Source organism: Papaver somniferum, chromosome 1, assembly GCF_003573695.1.
Source record: "Papaver somniferum cultivar HN1 chromosome 1, ASM357369v1, whole genome shotgun sequence".
Taxonomy (NCBI): domain Eukaryota; kingdom Viridiplantae; phylum Streptophyta; class Magnoliopsida; order Ranunculales; family Papaveraceae; genus Papaver; species Papaver somniferum.
Window position 1 is genome coordinate 234,852,720 of NC_039358.1, and position 17,209 is coordinate 234,869,928.

Sequence of the window (17,209 nt, forward strand, 5' to 3'; positions counted from 1 at the left end):
GCTTCGCGGTATAGACAGTTTATAGCTTGGATCACATGTTATGTGCAGCTGTGATTGCTTCACCTTTCGTTATGAGTCTACGTACTGATATCTTCTTATACAACAAAACCATTAATGCAAAGAACATCCAATTCTAACTAGGATTACAAATGAATAGTGCCTCTTTGAGTTCGCTTAATGCGTTATCTTTCAAACTCTCCCAATGCTTGCATCAAGAACTATGAGATTATACTGTTTCCGGACAGGAGTCGGTCTAGCAAAAGCTATAGTGACACTCAGGACATAAGGTCCAACAATCCTAGTTCACTAGATTTAATCCGAGTATAAAACTGCCTTTTCTTTTCATCTAGACTAGATCTCACATTAGTGTACAACCACTCCAAGCGGCGCAGCCATAACCTCCTCCTCCCTTAAACACTAGGTGGAATCGGTATTGGGCCAAATCCAGGCCCGTCATCAATATATATTACAATAATACCATTGTTTATTACACGTCTTATTAAAGGATAATCCCACATCGGGTATTAAAAATTTGAGGGTCTACTACATAATCAATTGGCGATTCCATCTTATCAACCAACCGGCAGTGGTATGAGTTGGTTCGAGAAAGGCTAAGCCTGAGCTAGGCCATGCCCAAAGCAATCCGCACCAATGCCAGCACAGGCGGCCAAAGGTGGGTACCCTTCCCCCTGGTCTTGGCCGGCCGGCCAGAGAGGTTAGCCTCCTCCTGTGCAACGCAATGCGCACCAATGCACTAGCGCAGTGGTTAGCCGGATAGCCAAGTATACACCATACCTTGCTGGTTGGTTTTTGTTGCCAATGCAAGGAAAAAAACGCTCGATGCTTAGGAGTGGCTTGTTTTACTGTTGCTGCAGAGCCATTCCCACTTTCTGTGATACATGTACACGGATCTCCACGCATATCATTGAACACCTGACTTTTCTTCACGCACCATCCCAGTTAAGACTGACAATCTTTCTTTCTCTTACAACTTCGTACTCACTTCCATCCAACTCCAAGATCTTCTTTTCCAGAATAAGTAATCCTTTTTGTTCGATCATGATGGCCGCTTTTACTGACGAGCAGTTGGTACCCGGCTGCGTTAGGGTTTCTGTTTGACCCAATTTTTGGGATATAAACTACACCACGTTACCATTGACTAGTTTAACATTAATATGAAGACGCCCATTATATAAAATTACCAGCACTCGTATGGGTGCCTATATAAAGAACATGCGGGCCAACTACCATTTTATACACCTCTGGAGACCAAGAAGAACAAATTCTCTTGTTTATACAATTCTTCAATCATATATACGCATTTACACAAAATGGTTGGTTCAACTTTTCTCTTGTTTTTTTTACTCAAATTCTCTTACTGGGATGACCATTATAACATGAAACAAAAAAATATTCTGCCACTCAGAAAAAAATGTATGAAACATGAATAGCATGATCCTTTCACATGCTAGAAGTGCAACTTACATGCTAGAACTGGTCCATCCCTCCCTGTCAACAAAGACTAAGCATATTGGTAGTATAGTGATAGGCAAGAACTCGTCTTTATAAAATCATGCTCAACAATAGAAACAGTCTTCTTTACATGGAGGCAACAATACGTTGCTCTGAATCAAGATAATCACTTGACTCATCCATCAGACTACCAAAACCATTAACTACTCATGGTACTATAGATCTTTTTCAGACAAACAAAACCACAAACTGCAAAGAACATCCGATTCTAACTAGGCTTACAAATGAAATGTAAGTTAGAGTTTGAGTTAGGAATCCGCGCACATGCTTAATGCGTTATCTTTCAAACATGCTGCATATATTGGACCATATAGCCTTCAAGTGAAGAATCCTGGAACTTTACACTGCCACCCGAAAATTTTCTAAACAAGAATTTAAAAGCCAAATATAGATCGCTCCACCACTGTTTTTCTTTTGTCACACCATTATTAAAGAACATAGTCAAGAGTTAGAATGAGCTTGATAAAGCAGAGAAAGATTGACGAAAACTTAAGAGAAACTGTATACTAATCCAAATATGTTGACACTCTACTGGAAATTGTTACCCTAGTAAATTACAATGTCTCACTGCAATACCTCCAGACTTTTAATTTTATCGGTTGAGAAAGTGTTTACTAACAATGAAACAACAGAATCACTTGGCATAAATTTTCTTTCACGCATCTTGCATAGATATTGCAGAGCCTTCTGAGTATCATTTCGTTTAAGAAAACCCTTAATGAGGATATCATAGGTTCTCGAATTTGGTAAACAACCTTTCTCTTCCATTTCACTGATTAATCTTTCAGCCTCCAAGAACATCCTGTTATGAAAGAGGCTATCCATCATTGTGTTATATGTTATTACATTAGGAACTAATCCTTCTTTTGGAATCTTATTAAACAGTTTTCTTGCATCTTCCAACTTGCCAGCTTGACAAAAACCATGTATAAGAATAGCATACATGTAAATATCAGGTAAGATACCAGTAGTTTTCATGGACTCAAATAATACTATTGCTTCCCCAATCTTTCCATTCTTGCATAGTCCATTTAACACCGTACTATATGTAAATTTATTTGGATTTTGACCACAAGATTGCATCTCATTAAACAAACTCTGCGCTGTTTCAAATCTTCCATCACGGTATAGTCCCCGCAACAATGTAGTATAAACAACAGTTGTTACTTGCAATCCATTTTGTTTCATTTTCTTAAATAGCTGCACAGCTTCATCCAGCTTTCGAGTCTTGCAATACCCATCAATTAACACATTGTAGTTGAACTCATTTGGGTCTAGGCCCCTGTGGACCATCGAGTCAAAAAGCTTCACTGCATCTTGCAACCGACCTGCCAAACACAGACCATTCATCATTGAACTATAAGTAATCTGATTAGGTTGTATGTTTAACTTGTCCATCAATTCAAATAACCCCCAAGCATCCTCCGTCATCCCATCTTTACAATGAGAATCTATTAATATGTTAAAGGTTATTGTATCAGGTAAGATCTCTCGATCCATCATTTCATCAAAATATCTTGTTGCTTCTTTCCAACGACCATGTAGGCAAAAACCGTGAATCATACCCTTATAGGTTGCCATATTTCCTGAGATTCCTTTACCAACCATCTCATCAAAGATTCTCCTTGCTTCAGTCAAGCGGCCTGAATTGCAAAGACCTTTGATCAAAGAATTGTAAACAACAACATCCGGCACAACATAAAAATCTCCAAGCATTTCAGAGAAGAGAACCAAAGCTTCATCAACTAAATCTCCTTTGCAAAGAGTATCTATAATCACAATATACGACACGACATCTGGTCTGCATTTCCATCTCGACATGTCGTTTTTCAACCGAAGAGCAAGACCCACTTCACCAGTTCTACACAGCCCATGTATAATAGTTACATGTAACTGCAGTAGGTTGAATACCTGTGTCAGTCATTTTACCAAACACTTCAAAAGCAAAATCAATCTTTTCTTCTGAGCACAACCCCTTAATCAGTGTATTGAAAGTGATTGTATCCGGATGATAACCTCTCTTAGTAATCTCTCCAAGTAAACAAAACCCATGATTCATTTGGCCTAGTTTACAACAGCAATTAATGACAGTGTTGATTGTAGAAACATCAGGTTTTATCCCAACCAAAATCATCTTCTTATATAACAAAATGACATCTGAATGACACTTGATTTTGGATAATGATCCTAATACATGATTAAATGTACTTGTAGATGGTAAAGGCCTTTCTAGAATCAATTGATCAAAGTATTTCAAACCATCACCAAGCTTCTTGATCCTTCCTGATTTACACTCATCCCTCACGAAACGCTCAAGTTGTGATATTCTATTATTATTAGTACCATAATAATTATGGACATGCCGATAATTTGAGAAGACTCTACTCGTAAGCAGCAACACTTTCTTATGCCCAGAGCAACACTTTCTCATCCTTTCTTTCCTTCTTCTTCTATCGAAACATCAAACTTTAGTTTTCTGGTACTTTAACTTTATGAAGGCACCCTAATAATATAATACCAGCACACATTTGGTGCCTACATTATAAACAAGAAATTGCTTTTGATAGGCATTTTTGTTTTTACAGAGTGTTGATGTTTTTTTGTAGGACTTCAGTCTTCATGAAGTTGGAGATCATCAATGGTTCGAGAAGAAGATTCACTGGATGGGAACCCGAAAAACGTAACAACTAGTACTACTAATTTGAAGCTTGGGAACTACAATGGTACTAGGGATGAAGAGCAAGAATGCGATATATTTAATGGTCAATGGGTACTAAAGGAAGAAGCTAGGGAACCATATTATCCTCCTGGTGCTTGTCCATTTATTGGGTTGTCATCTAAATAACAGACCAGATGATGGTTACTTGAAATTGCAATGGAAACCCAATGGTTGCAATATCTTAAGGTAACTTTATTTTAAGTCTTGCAAATTTTTTAGAGCGCGCAAAACGATCTAAAAACTTGTTGATTTTTGCAGGTTAAATGCAAGTGATTTCTCAGAGCGAATGAGAGGAAAAATAATGGTATTTGCGGGGGATTCACTGAATAGGAATAATTTCAATACCTAGAACAATACGCATTCCATATATGACAGAATCTATGCAGTCATTTTTTATGCTCATCAGCCTCATTTCACCACAAAGTTCAAAAACCATTATGCTGTACGTACAACATCATCATCGATCCACGCCTTACGTGTGTGCAAACTTTTGCGTACTGTTCATCGCTTATGCCCGCCACAAGGGTCTTGTTGGGACATAGTTGAAAAAACCTCCTACGTGAAGGAAAGGTATCAGCAGTTCATGGGAGGCAACGTTTGACGACATAATTCAGTTCTAATCTTCCGCATCAACTTTACTTAGACTTGGAACACTAGAAAATAAATCACATAACTGTTCAGACTTTTTTCTGTCGATTATTTATTAAACTCTGATCGAAAGGTGTAATGTGCTTCGTTTTGAATATCTCTTATGATTTTCATGTATAAACCCAAGTTTACTTCACAACAGTAACGAAAAGGAGATTACATAATTAATACAAACATGCATATCCAAATTAATGATACAGTCAGCTCGTAAGTCATTAGTCATGCAAAGGCTTCTTCTTCTCGTTCTTCTAACTACGTTGGGGATAACATACGATTCCCATTGGATTCTCTTTCGGAATTTTTGCTCCAGATAAAAGACCGTCGGTCTAGGTAAAGATTAATGTACGTAACACAAAGTGGAAAAAGAATTTAAACTGGAAAAAAGAATGGAACATAAAGTGGTGTAACATATCATAATTATCGCTCATAGAACAGAGTTAATAGACATTCTCCCGAAGTAAACCAGATAAGTAGATAACAATTAATTGTATGGAAAAACTGAATGTTAAAAACAACGTATAAAGAATGAGCTAGGTTATCAAAAGTCAAACAAAAGGGAATTCGTCATCTAGGGGGAACCCGAGATGAGCTTCTGTGCAGCAGCATTGTCTGGGAGTGCTGGAATGGCTCCTTTCCTAGTTGTACAGATTGCGCCACAAGCATTAGCCATTCTTAGAGCTTCTCTCAGTTTACTTTCGTCTTCCAGAATTGAAGAATCTTTTGCAGCAGAGCAAAGTAATGAACCAACAAAAGCATCACCAGCTCCTGTGGTATCCACGGTGTTTACCGAGAATCCTTCCACGGCTCCCCTGAAGTGCTTTGTGAAGTATCTGCACCCTTTCTCCCCATCAGTTACTAACAGCAATTTCAAACCCTCGTACCAGAGTGACAAAACGTTCTTCTCATCTGCCGCATCTCCTTGGGTTAGGAATTCTACCTCGTCGTCGCTGACCTTGATAACATCAGCGCTAGACCATATGCTCTTGATACCCTCACGACAAGCTTCAGCAGAAGGCCAGAGTGGTTCCCTTACATTAGGATCATAAGAAAGTAAAGCACCAGCCTCCCTCGCAGCTTTCATGGCAGCCATGTGTGCGGATCGACATGGTTCGGTGATCAAGCTAATAGAACCATAGTGAAAGATTTTAGCTTGTTTGATCAAACCCATGTTAAGATCAGAATCTTTCAGCATCATGTCAGCGCTCGGGTTTCTGTAGAACATGAACTCCCTTTCACCATCTTTTTTCAATGTTACAAAAGCAAGTGCTGTTCTCGCGTCCTTATCAAAGCAAACACCTTCGCTGTTCACCCCATTCTCTTTCAACACATCAACCAACATATGTCCAAATTCATCTTCTCCAAACTTGCCAATGAAAGCAGAAGAACCACCAAGCTTAGTAATAGCGCAAGCAACATTGGCAGGAGCACCACCGGGAGCCTTGAGAAAACCAGCTGATTCAGCTAGTGATACACCGGATTCGTTTGGCACGAAATCAATTAACATCTCACCAAAACACACAATCTCTGACGATGATGACTTCGACATGTTTTTTATCTTGAGAGAATTTTATCTGAGATTATTATAGAACAATAAAAAGAATAGCTAGCTAGAGACGAAAGACAAGAAAATTCAAAGTGATTAAGAATGATATGATCGGAGGATGGGCTTAGGGGTTTATTTATAGGGATAAACATATCCGAGTTAGATAAGAGTTAGAATTAGTCCATTCAACCTATTCCTATTAGGATTCTATACATTAATTACTTGCTAATAAGGTCATAATAAACAAAATCCTATCGTGCAATGGTTTCTTGAGGAATGGACCGCAATGGGGAAGGATGTGTTTATTGTGTTCATGACAGTATTGTATGAAATAATTCATAGTTGAAAAAACCTCCTACGTAAAGGAACGGTGGCAGCAGTTCATGGAAGGCAACATATATTTGACGACATAATTCAGCATTAACGTTAATCTTGAGATCATCAACTTTGACATGGAACACTAGAAAATAAATCACATAATTAATATTAGTTTATGAAGGGAGTTGTCCCACGTAAACAAATTCTACAAATCTCTTCTTATTTCTTCTGTCGATTATTATTAGATTCTGATTGAAAGGCTTAATTAGTGTGATTCATAACATAATTAATACAAGCATGCATATCCAAATTAATGATGCAGACAGCTCGTAAGTCATGCAAAGGTTTCTTCTTCTCGTTCATCAAACTGCTCGGAACTTCTTTTAGTAGAGTTTTTCGATTCTAAATCCGAAATAATTTTCTCTAAAGCTTGTTTTACAGCATTTTCTCGATCCAGCCCATTCATAAGAGCGATACTATATCCTTTCTCCTGCTTTACTTTATCTTTGAGGATGGAATTTCTCGACTCCAAGTCAGAAATGCTTTTCTCTAGAGCTTGCTTCTCAGCCTTCTCTCGATTTAACTCATTGATAACAGAAATCTTATCATTTTTCTCTTTTTTCACTTTATCTTTGATGCAAGAGATTTTGGATTCCAAGTCAGAAATCATTTTTTCCAAAACTTGTTTCGTTACCTTTTCTCGATCCAAATCATTGATAAGAGAGATTTTATCATCTTTTTCCTTTTTGAGTTTTTCTTTGAGAGCAGAATTTCTCATTTCTAAATCACAAATGCTCTTCTCCATAACTTGTTTCTCAATCTTTTCTCGGTTTAGATCATTCATAAGAGATATCTTATCATCTTTCTCTTTTTTCACTTTATCTTTGAGTATGGAGATTTTCCAGTATAAGTCTGAAATGTTTTTATCTAATGCATCATGCCCCTCATCCTTTGCCTTCAAGTCGGTAATGTTGTCGGCCTCGTCCTGATGATCTCTACCATTGATAAAAGATGTCGTCTTACCGTTGTTCTTCTTCTTCACTGCAGCTCCACGAACACATTTTCTTGATTCCGAGCCGGAAGTGTTATTTACCAGAGCTTGTCTCTCAACCTTTTCTCGTTCCAAATCATTGAGGAGACAAATTTTAGCAATCTTTTCTTTTTGTAGTTTATCTATTAGAGTTGAAATTGTAGCTTCTAAGTCTTCAACTCTTTTTTGTAGACCTTGCTTCTCAACCTGTTCCCGACCCAGTTCATTCACTAGAGCGCTCTTGTCATCTTTTTCATTTGTGACTTCTTCTTTGAGTCTGGATATTGTTGCTTCTAAGTCGGAGTTGTTTTTTTCCAGACCTTGTTTCTCAGCTTTTTCCCGATCCAAATCATCGTTTTGCCTTTGCAAATCATCATTCAGAGTAGTATTCTTGGCTTCTAAATCACATACTCTTTTCTCTAGTGCTTGTTTTTCTATATTTTCTCGATTCAAGTCATTCATAAGGACGACCTTATCATCCTTTTCCCTTTTGACTTCATCAATGAGAGCGGCATTATTTGCTTCTAGGACATTAATGCTTTCTGATAGAGCTTGCTTTTCAATCTTTTCTTTATCCAGACTATTGATAAGTGAGATCTTGTCATCCTTCTCTCGCTGTACTTCGTCATTAAGAGTGGCATTGGCGGCTTTTAGGCTAGAAACGATTTTCTCCAAAGCTTGTTTCTCCGACTTCTCTTTATCTCGTGCTTTGATACATGCAGCCAAATCTTTCGCTAATTTGTCTTCCTTAGGACTGGATTCCACTGGAGCAGAACCTTGATCTCCCATGTACTGAACATCCCGAAATGGAGCTGGTCGAAGAGGTAGACCATAGTTAGTCAGGTTTACTACATCATGTGACCAGAAATAAACACACTCGACCAGGTTGGGCTTGAAAGTTTTATCTCGAGGATAGGTTATGGTAACCACCAAACCCTGACAATTTACTCTAATGTCATTTCTGAACAGAAAGTCCCCCAAAGCTTCAAAATCGCTCTTACTCCATGGAAAAGAGTTGTCAATCAAAGAGAGATAATTCTGATTTGTTATACTCCCTTCGTAAGTGAACTCTTTAAATGGAAAAGGGCTGCCTAATTTTTTCTTAAGCCTATATAAACGAGGCTCACCTGTAACATAACTCAAAAACAACTCAGGATCCTTCCACCAAGACATAGTTCCTACTACCTAGAGGAGAATGAGAAAAATAGATTGTGGTCGAGAGTTTCGATTAGAAGTTTAGAACTAGCTGTCTAGCTTGAGAAAGAATTGAAAGAAATGAATGAGAGGAATTTTATCTCTAGATTGACAGCTAAAGAACAACAACTTTGACAGGATATATATGACACATATAGTGATTATGCGAGTATGAAGAGTTGAAGAGGTGTCTAGCGAAATAACAACATCTTTGAGAAAGAAGACAACAAGTACATAAGAAAATGTGAAAGATTATGAAGGCGGAATGTAAACAGCATATACATTATTTAATTGACAGGTAAGGAATAAAGTACATTATGACGTGATTCTTTTCTTCTTCTGTGTAGTCTGAATATACTTGAATCAATCAAAATGTACTGGAATAAGGATACAATCTTGCCTTGAAAGCAAAAAGAGTTATACATTGCTTGATTGTTGCATTTGAGGCACATTCGTACAATATATAACTTGTGGTATAAGATGAGGAATAATATAAAGCATTTACACTTTTATCTTTAAATGAAGCAAGTATTTCTTTATGTTTGTTTATGATAATAGGAGAGCCACTGTTTTTTACTGAATATTTGCAAGTGTCCGCAACTAAGATCCAGTGTTATTCGGATATCATTTTGTTGTATAAGAAAATGACTTTTGTTGGAGTAAACCCTAACATATTTACATTCAACATTTTGATTAATTGCTGTTGTCAATCGGGAAAAGTTGATCATGGGTTTTGTTTGCTTGGAGAGATATTAAAGAGAGGTTATAATCCTGATATAGTCACTTTCAATACACTGATTAAAGGGTTGTGTCTTCAAGATAAGATTGAACAAGCCTTTGAAGTTTTTGGTAAAATGACTCAGACAGGTATTCAACCTGATGTTTTCACATGTAATATTCTAATACATGGGATTTGCACAACTGGTGAAGTGGATGGTGTTGGGTTCAATAATCAAAAACAAGGAAAAAATCAAATAAGCAAAAATTATTGATACTTAGCTCCTTTATAGTGGAAGTGATCTATTTGATGAAACAGACGAGCTCCCCAAATCCACGCAACAGCAACAAGGCAAAACTTTGGAAAAACAGAGTGAGTCACGTGTTAAACACGTTGCCATTAAGACATTAGCGTCCGGCTACACTCAAGAGTGATGCTATAACCCTCACAGGACGGATATCTCCAGGATAAAACACCCTACTACACCTACTACTAGCATATGTAGTAGATGCTCAAACTTGAGCTTGGCAACTCCGTAAAAACCGTTAAGGAAAATCGCGAACGCTTAAGAAACGCTATAAAATATTTTTCCTTTGGGGTCCCTCTAAAATATAGAGCAACCCCTTTCCCATAGATTTTACAAAAGTAGTGAATTTGTTTATATAATTGACAAAAACAACTTAAGAAGAGGAACTGCCCGATGTGGGACTAAAAGGTTTATATAGTCTCTTAAAACTACTAAAAAAACAGAAACTACACAATGTGGGACTAATAAGTTTCATTCACAAAGAAAACAAAATTAAATTTATTTAGTTAAAAACCTTAAAACAACAATTAATTAATATTGTTTCCAACAATCCCCCACATGAATGAAAACCTCAATAAAACATGAAAGTACAGATAGATCTTGGTAAATCAACATCCCAATCTCACGACCCAAACATACTGAACAGATATACGGATCGTGCAAGTGTTGAAACATACTAGTCCTTTCTACGTCCTCTCCCTTACACAACAGTGTGTTGACCCCAGGGTCATACTATGGATTGCAAAAATCATATAGTATAGAGAGCTTTCATCTTTAGTTCCTCACATGTGAGACTAAAGGTTCCTTTCACCAAAGTCAAAAAGCATGAACTAGTGAACCCTTAGTGATCCTTAGGTCCTAAGTTCCAGTAATACCAAAACCATTAAAATGAAAATCACATAAAAAAGCGCAGGAAATACCATTTTAGGCATAGGTGTCCATGAGGTCTTGAACCTTTGCTTAGTGAGATATTATCGGAATTACTTGCTAGAGACAGTGAACTATGTCTTGAACTGCTAGCGTTTGATGTAATTCGCGATAACAACCACGGATGATATCTCCAAGGGTGCTGCCAAGCTCGTGCCGTTTTGTCCAATTTGGCCCTGGACATATCATGTTTCTCAGAATGTTCTAGATAATCAAAGCTTATATTCTCATAGGAAGCGGCCCCACTTCCTCATTCAGATAGGTGAGTTTCCATCAAGAGTGTTGCTGCTACACCCCACTTCAATCTTAAATTGAAACTATATAACTCATTAAGACTTTTTAAAAGTCATCCTTCACATGCAGTCACACTATCACGTCTACATCATAGGGAAGGGACAGATAATGAAATTCTATGATAGTGTTTACCTTTACCCACCACCAATTAGTTGTCTCATTCGAAAACTTGATCTTGAGATCTCCAGTCAGCAAAGTTGAGTATCCTTCATGGCAAGTTAATTTATGAGCTTAAGTCCCATCACCCTCGATGAATTTTTAACCATCTCTTTGGATAAACCTTTCGTCAAAGGTTGCGCGATATTCTCCTTGGACTTTATCCAATCAATGGAAATAACGCCGATTGAGATTAGTTATTTTTAACTTTAGCTATTATATCTTGGCCAACACAATGTATAGATATAGCTGGCACAACCCTATGCCAGAGAGGAATGTCTTCTAAAAAGCATCTTAGACACTCGGCCCCCTCTCGTGATTTATCTAACGCAATACTCTCAGATTCCATAATGAACTGATCAATATATGTTTGTTTGGAAATCTTCCAAAAACAAACCCTCATGCTAGAGTGAAAACATATCCACTCGTAGACTTATACTCCTCTGAGTCAACTATCCATTTTTCATCACAAAGTCCCTCAAGGACAACAAGATACCTTTCATAAATCAAATAAAAGGTAATAGAGTATTTTAGGTACCATAATACTCTCTTTAGTGCATTTGAATGCTCTTGCTATGGACTACAAGTATATCTACTTAACTTACTCACAATATAGGCAATGTCTGGACTCTTACAGTTCATTAAATTCATCAGGCATACCATAACTCTTGAGTATTCAAGTTAAGATACTCCATTACCCTTATTTTTCTTGAGTCTACAAGAAGAATCGTATGGAGTAAAAGCAGGCTTACAATCAGATTGATTGTATCTCTTAAGCACAAATTCAACATAACGAGAATGAATAAGACTATAAATGTTTGATTATCTTCTAATCCTCATCTCTAAGATTACATCAAAAGGGCCTAAGTCTTTCAAGTCAACGTTCTCATTCATTGTATGTTTTTAGTGGAATTAATCACATCTATGTTTGTATCAAGTATAAGCATATCATCAACATACAAGCATACAGTCACACAGGCATCCTTAACAAGTTACTTGTAAATATACTTGTCAGATTCATTAACTTAAATCCACTACACATTATCACATGATCAAAATTTTCCATGTCACTGTTTACGTGCTTATTTTATAAACCATACAAAGATTTGTTCAACTTACAAACTTTGTCTTCATAACCTTTCACTACAAAGTCCTCAGGTTGGTCTATGTAAATTTTTTTTTTATCTAATTCACGGTTTTAGGAAAGCTGTCTTAACATCCATCAGATGTATCTCCAAGTTGCTTATGGCAGCAATATCAATTAGCATCTCAACATAAGTAATTCTCGTCACAAGTGAATAAGAATCAAGGAAATTTACGCCTTCTTTTAGTTTATAGACTTTAGCTACCAACTTAGCCTAATATTTTTCCACAGTTTCATATATCTAATGTTTCCTCTTAAAGACTCATTTACATCTCATGGTCTTACTCCCTAGAGGAAAACTAGCAAGCTCCCAAGTCTGGTTCCGACGGACTAAGTCCATTTCACTAAATAAAGCTTCTTACCAGAATGGGGTTTCAGTAGATATCAAGATTTCTTTACAAGTATGGGGCTCAGACTAAGCTAGGAAAGTTATGAAGTCGGTTTCATAAGAATTCTCAAATCTAATTGTTTTACTTCTCTTAGGCTCAACCTTAACTTCATCTTCCTTTAAGATAAGTTCTGACTATTTGAAAATAAATCTAGGGGATCAACAACACATCTCTAGTGAGGTACATGATTAAGAATAAACATGTTCAAAGAACTCAACATCCCTAGATTCCGCAATAAAATTTACACCAAAGTAAGAAAAAATAAGAACACGCAACCAAAAATCTATATGTAGAAGTATACTCAGCATACTCTATATAAAGACACAATCGACATTTTTGGTTTCTATCTTGTTCTTTTAGGAAGAGGAATGACAATCTTAGTCAAACACCCCCACACTTTGACGTATGCATAAGAAGGTTTTCTATCTTTCCATAAAGCATATGGAGTTTCATCTGATCCTTAAAAGGGTACCCTATTCAGGATATACTAGCTAAGAGGACTGCCTCCCCCCACAAGGCCGCAGATAATCCTGAACTAATCAACATGACAATTATCATCTTCTTAAGGATATAGTTGTTATGTTCAAGGCCTCTAATCGGTTTTCAACTTCAAGTTTATACATCTTAAGGCTTCTAAGGCATCATCCTTATCCCTAAGAAAGTATACAAGATAGTACCTCGTAGAATCATCTACGAAAGTTATAAACCATCTTTTACCACAGTGGTTTTGGGTTGAACTCATGTCAACTAGGCCTAACTGAATTAATTCTAAAGGCTTAGAATTACTATGAACATTTGTGCTAGAAGGTTTTATAGCATATTTTCATTCTTCACAGATTTCACTTTTGTGTTCAAAATCCAAACTAAATTTGGGTACGCAGCCTATGATAGCCAGTTCAGTATTGACTTATAAGTTTACGGTTCCAAGTCTACCACGTAAAACAATAAATCACACAAAGAAAGCACAAGAATCAACTATGTTCACATCATTAGTTTTTCAGTTAAGCTTATATAGACCCAAAGTCTTATAACTCTTGCCTAAAAAATCAGTGCCTAGTTACAAAAAGTTTTCCAGATTCAATTAAAATTTTAAATCTTTAACCATCTATAACAGAACAAGATACAAGATTCTTTCATATGCTCGGAACATGAAAACTTCATTCAATGTGAGAATATTACAGATATGAACTTCTACTCGACCTTTTCCTTTTATGCAACCTCTGTTGCAGATGGGTTACTCAAAAAGAGTTTCTTGACATCCCCTATCCTCTAATAGGAGGTGAACAAGTCTCTGTTTCAATAAACATTCTCGGTGGCTCCAGAGTCCACCAACTGGTCTCTCACATTGGTTACTAAAATAACTTCTGACATCATGCCACTAAACTTGTTCTAGTTTGTTTCAACTAAATTAGCTTTAACTTTCTTCTTATTAAGGTTTCTATGTTGTCTACATTTATTTCCGCGTGGCCAGGAATTTTACAAACATAACAATCACCCTTAATTAAAGTAATGCCAGATTCAGTTTTACGAAACATACCTTTCTTCTGAAGACTACGCTTAGAATTGTTTGATGTTCTCGCCTTTGTCAGCTTTGGAAGACTTGTGTTCATCCACAGGCTCCTGGTATCCATGTCCCTTTCCAATTTCTTCGTTTATACTTTGACCACAGACACGGTAATTTCCCAATCACCTAATACACCACATTTCACAAACCTTAGTTCCGAATAGAAAAATAAAATATGAGTTTTGAAGATAACATCTAGATCTACAAACTTCGTTTGAACCACCATATCAAAAAACTCATGGTTAACTCATAAAAACTACTTTAGTTAACAACAAATTTCTGCCCGTCAAAATTTTTCAGGAACGTTTCTCTGTTTTGTAAAATATCAAACAAATACTTTTACAACTCCAAAAAATCTGATATTTTACGTGGGTAACTATCAGGATGTCCACTACATTGTGTCGAAAGGGTTCAACGAAGTTCCTTCTAGGTTGAGAGATAAATTCGAAACTCTATAGCTGACCAAAAAATCGTTTTTTGTTTTTCACTCCATAACTAACGTCCAAGATTATTACAAACTCTAATGTCTTAAGATTGTTGGGTGCAATAATCAAAAACAAGGAAAAAATCAAATAAGCAAAAGTTACTGATACTTAGCTCATTTATAGTGGAAGTGATCTATTTGATGAAACATACGAGCTCCCCAAATCCCCGCAACAACAACAAGGCAAAACTTTGAAAAACAGAGTGTGTCACGTGTTCAACACGTTGCCCTTAAGACATTGGCGCCCGGCTACACTCAAGAGTGATATTATAACCCTCACAGGACGGATATCTCCAGGATAAAACACCCTACTACACCTACTACTAGCATATGTAGTAGATGCTCAAACTTGAGCTTGGCAACTCTGTAGTAGATGCTCAAACTTGAGCTTGGAAATTCCGAAAAAACCGTTAAGAAAAATTGCGAACGCTTAAGAAACGCTATAAAATATTTTCCTTTTAGAGATCCCTCTAAAATATAGAGCAACCCCTTTCCCATAGATTTACAAAAGTAGTGAATTTGTTTATATAATTGACAAAAACAACTTAAGAAGAGGAACTTCCCGATGTGGGACTAAAAGGTTTATATAGTCTCTTAAAACTACTAAACAAAACGGAAACTCTACAATGTGGGACTAATAAGTTTCATTCACAAAGAAAACAAAATTAAATTTATTTAGTTAAAAACCTTAAAAAAACAATTAATTAATATTGTTTCCAACAAATGGTGCTCTTCAGCTTAAAAACAAGATGGTGAAATGGAACTGCAGACCTGATGTTGTCTCGTATTCTGTGATTATAGACGCATATTGCAAAGGAGGTTTAGTTGACGAAGCTTTGGTTCTTTTCTCTGAAATGCTTAGAGATTTGAATGTATATCCTCTATGAAAAATATTTAAAAATTGGAGTAATTATTTATGTGTTGATTCCAAAGCAATGATAAATTAGAGAGAATTTGGGTAAAATACTAAAACTATCATCTATTTTGGAACAAAAAAGTAAAGTAGAACGGAGGGAGTAATGTTAAATGCTCTCGTCAAGAATAGAGAATTGGAGGAGGCAATAAAATTATTTGAATCCTTGGAGAGACCTGGTATCTTAGTTGATATTGACATGTACAACATTCTTATTCATGGTTTGTGTCAGGCTGGCAGGTTGGCAGATGCAAGGAAACTGTTCAATGAGATTTCGAAAAAGAGATTCCTAAAGAAAGATCTGTGTGTAACATATAACACAATGATCGGAGGGCTGTTTTCTAATAAGATGTTCTTGGAGGCTGACAAACTAATCATTGAAATGAAAGAGGAAGGTTGTTTTCCAAATTCTAGAACATATGATACCATCATCAATTGTTTTCTCAGAGGAAAAGAGACTGTTAAGGCATTGCAATTTCTTCGCAAGATGCGAGCAAGAAACTTTCCACCAAGTGATTCTATTATTTGTTATTTGGTAAACACTGTCTCTGCAGATGAGCTAAAAAGTCTTTAGTTCTTTTTTTTTCTTTTTCTGTTATTGTGGAGGTAGCTGAATCTCTATCAGCTATCAACATATATTTGGATGAGTTTATGGTTTCTTATGGTTTCAAATTTTCAAAATATTAAGCAAATAACATTGTATCCCTCTCTTGGATCACATCCATTCTTTGCCAGCCCAAACTTTCTTCCCATTTATGCTCATGGGAGCAGTTTCTCTCCCTTGCATGATTGCGAGGACTGGGATCTCAGAGCAGAAAACAACCGATGCCCACAGTGGCTTCTCATTTTCGGGAACTTGCTGCATTGTGACTTTCTCGATACACCGGTCTCCAAACGATCTGCAATGTGAAGTGAATTAATTAATTTGGTGACTAAGATGACACATAATATACACAAATTTTAACAGTAGTTAATTGTTGAATAAGATTACCTCTCTAGATAATTTTCCAGTTCCCTTTGTTGAACCGATTTTCCCGGTAAAACGTAAAGATATACCGCGTTTGATTTCTGGAATATATTCTTCCTTAGCGAGCGGTGTGTGGTTTGGAATATTCATTGGTGCGGAAGATGCAGAACCACCATAAAACATCAACGATGAAGGTGTGAAGACCGGATACACTGCGATGTCGACACCATCGGTACTCTTCAAACCATATAACGGCTTTCCAACAACACATGGTGCTTGTTGTGGGTAGTGATATGGAAACGAACGGGCATCATGCTGATCCGGCAGTAGAGGCTGAACGTTCAATTCCGCAAAGCTCATC

General features: G+C 36.8%; 3 protein-coding genes across 3 annotated transcripts; all 3 read right to left on the reverse strand.

Moving 5' to 3' along the window:
• Positions 1-2,001: 2,001 nt before the first annotated feature.
• On the reverse strand, positions 2,002-3,378 carry LOC113319464 (pentatricopeptide repeat-containing protein At1g63130, mitochondrial-like). The gene has a single exon (XM_026567715.1). It carries the CDS (start codon positions 3,352-3,354, stop codon positions 2,098-2,100), a length of 1,257 nt encoding a protein of 418 aa, XP_026423500.1. The 5' UTR covers positions 3,355-3,378; the 3' UTR covers positions 2,002-2,097.
• A 2,090-nt stretch (positions 3,379-5,468) lies between these two features.
• LOC113272849 (fructokinase-2-like) lies at positions 5,469-6,455 on the reverse strand. The gene has a single exon (XM_026522644.1). It carries the CDS (start codon positions 6,444-6,446, stop codon positions 5,469-5,471), a length of 978 nt encoding a protein of 325 aa, XP_026378429.1. The 5' UTR covers positions 6,447-6,455.
• A 640-nt stretch (positions 6,456-7,095) lies between these two features.
• Positions 7,096-8,964, reverse strand: LOC113272855 (calponin homology domain-containing protein DDB_G0272472-like). Its single transcript, XM_026522652.1, has one exon. It carries the CDS (start codon positions 8,962-8,964, stop codon positions 7,096-7,098), a length of 1,869 nt encoding a protein of 622 aa, XP_026378437.1.
• Between the last annotated feature and the right edge of the window lie 8,245 nt (positions 8,965-17,209).

Excerpts from the sequence above, each read along its gene's own strand:
- LOC113272849 (XM_026522644.1), bottom strand. The coding sequence starts at position 6,446 with ATGTCGAAGTCATCATCGTCAGAGATTGTGTGTTTTGGTGAGATGTTA.
- LOC113272855 (XM_026522652.1), bottom strand. The coding sequence starts at position 8,964 with ATGTCTTGGTGGAAGGATCCTGAGTTGTTTTTGAGTTATGTTACAGGT.
- LOC113319464 (XM_026567715.1), bottom strand. The coding sequence starts at position 3,354 with ATGTCGAGATGGAAATGCAGACCAGATGTCGTGTCGTATATTGTGATT.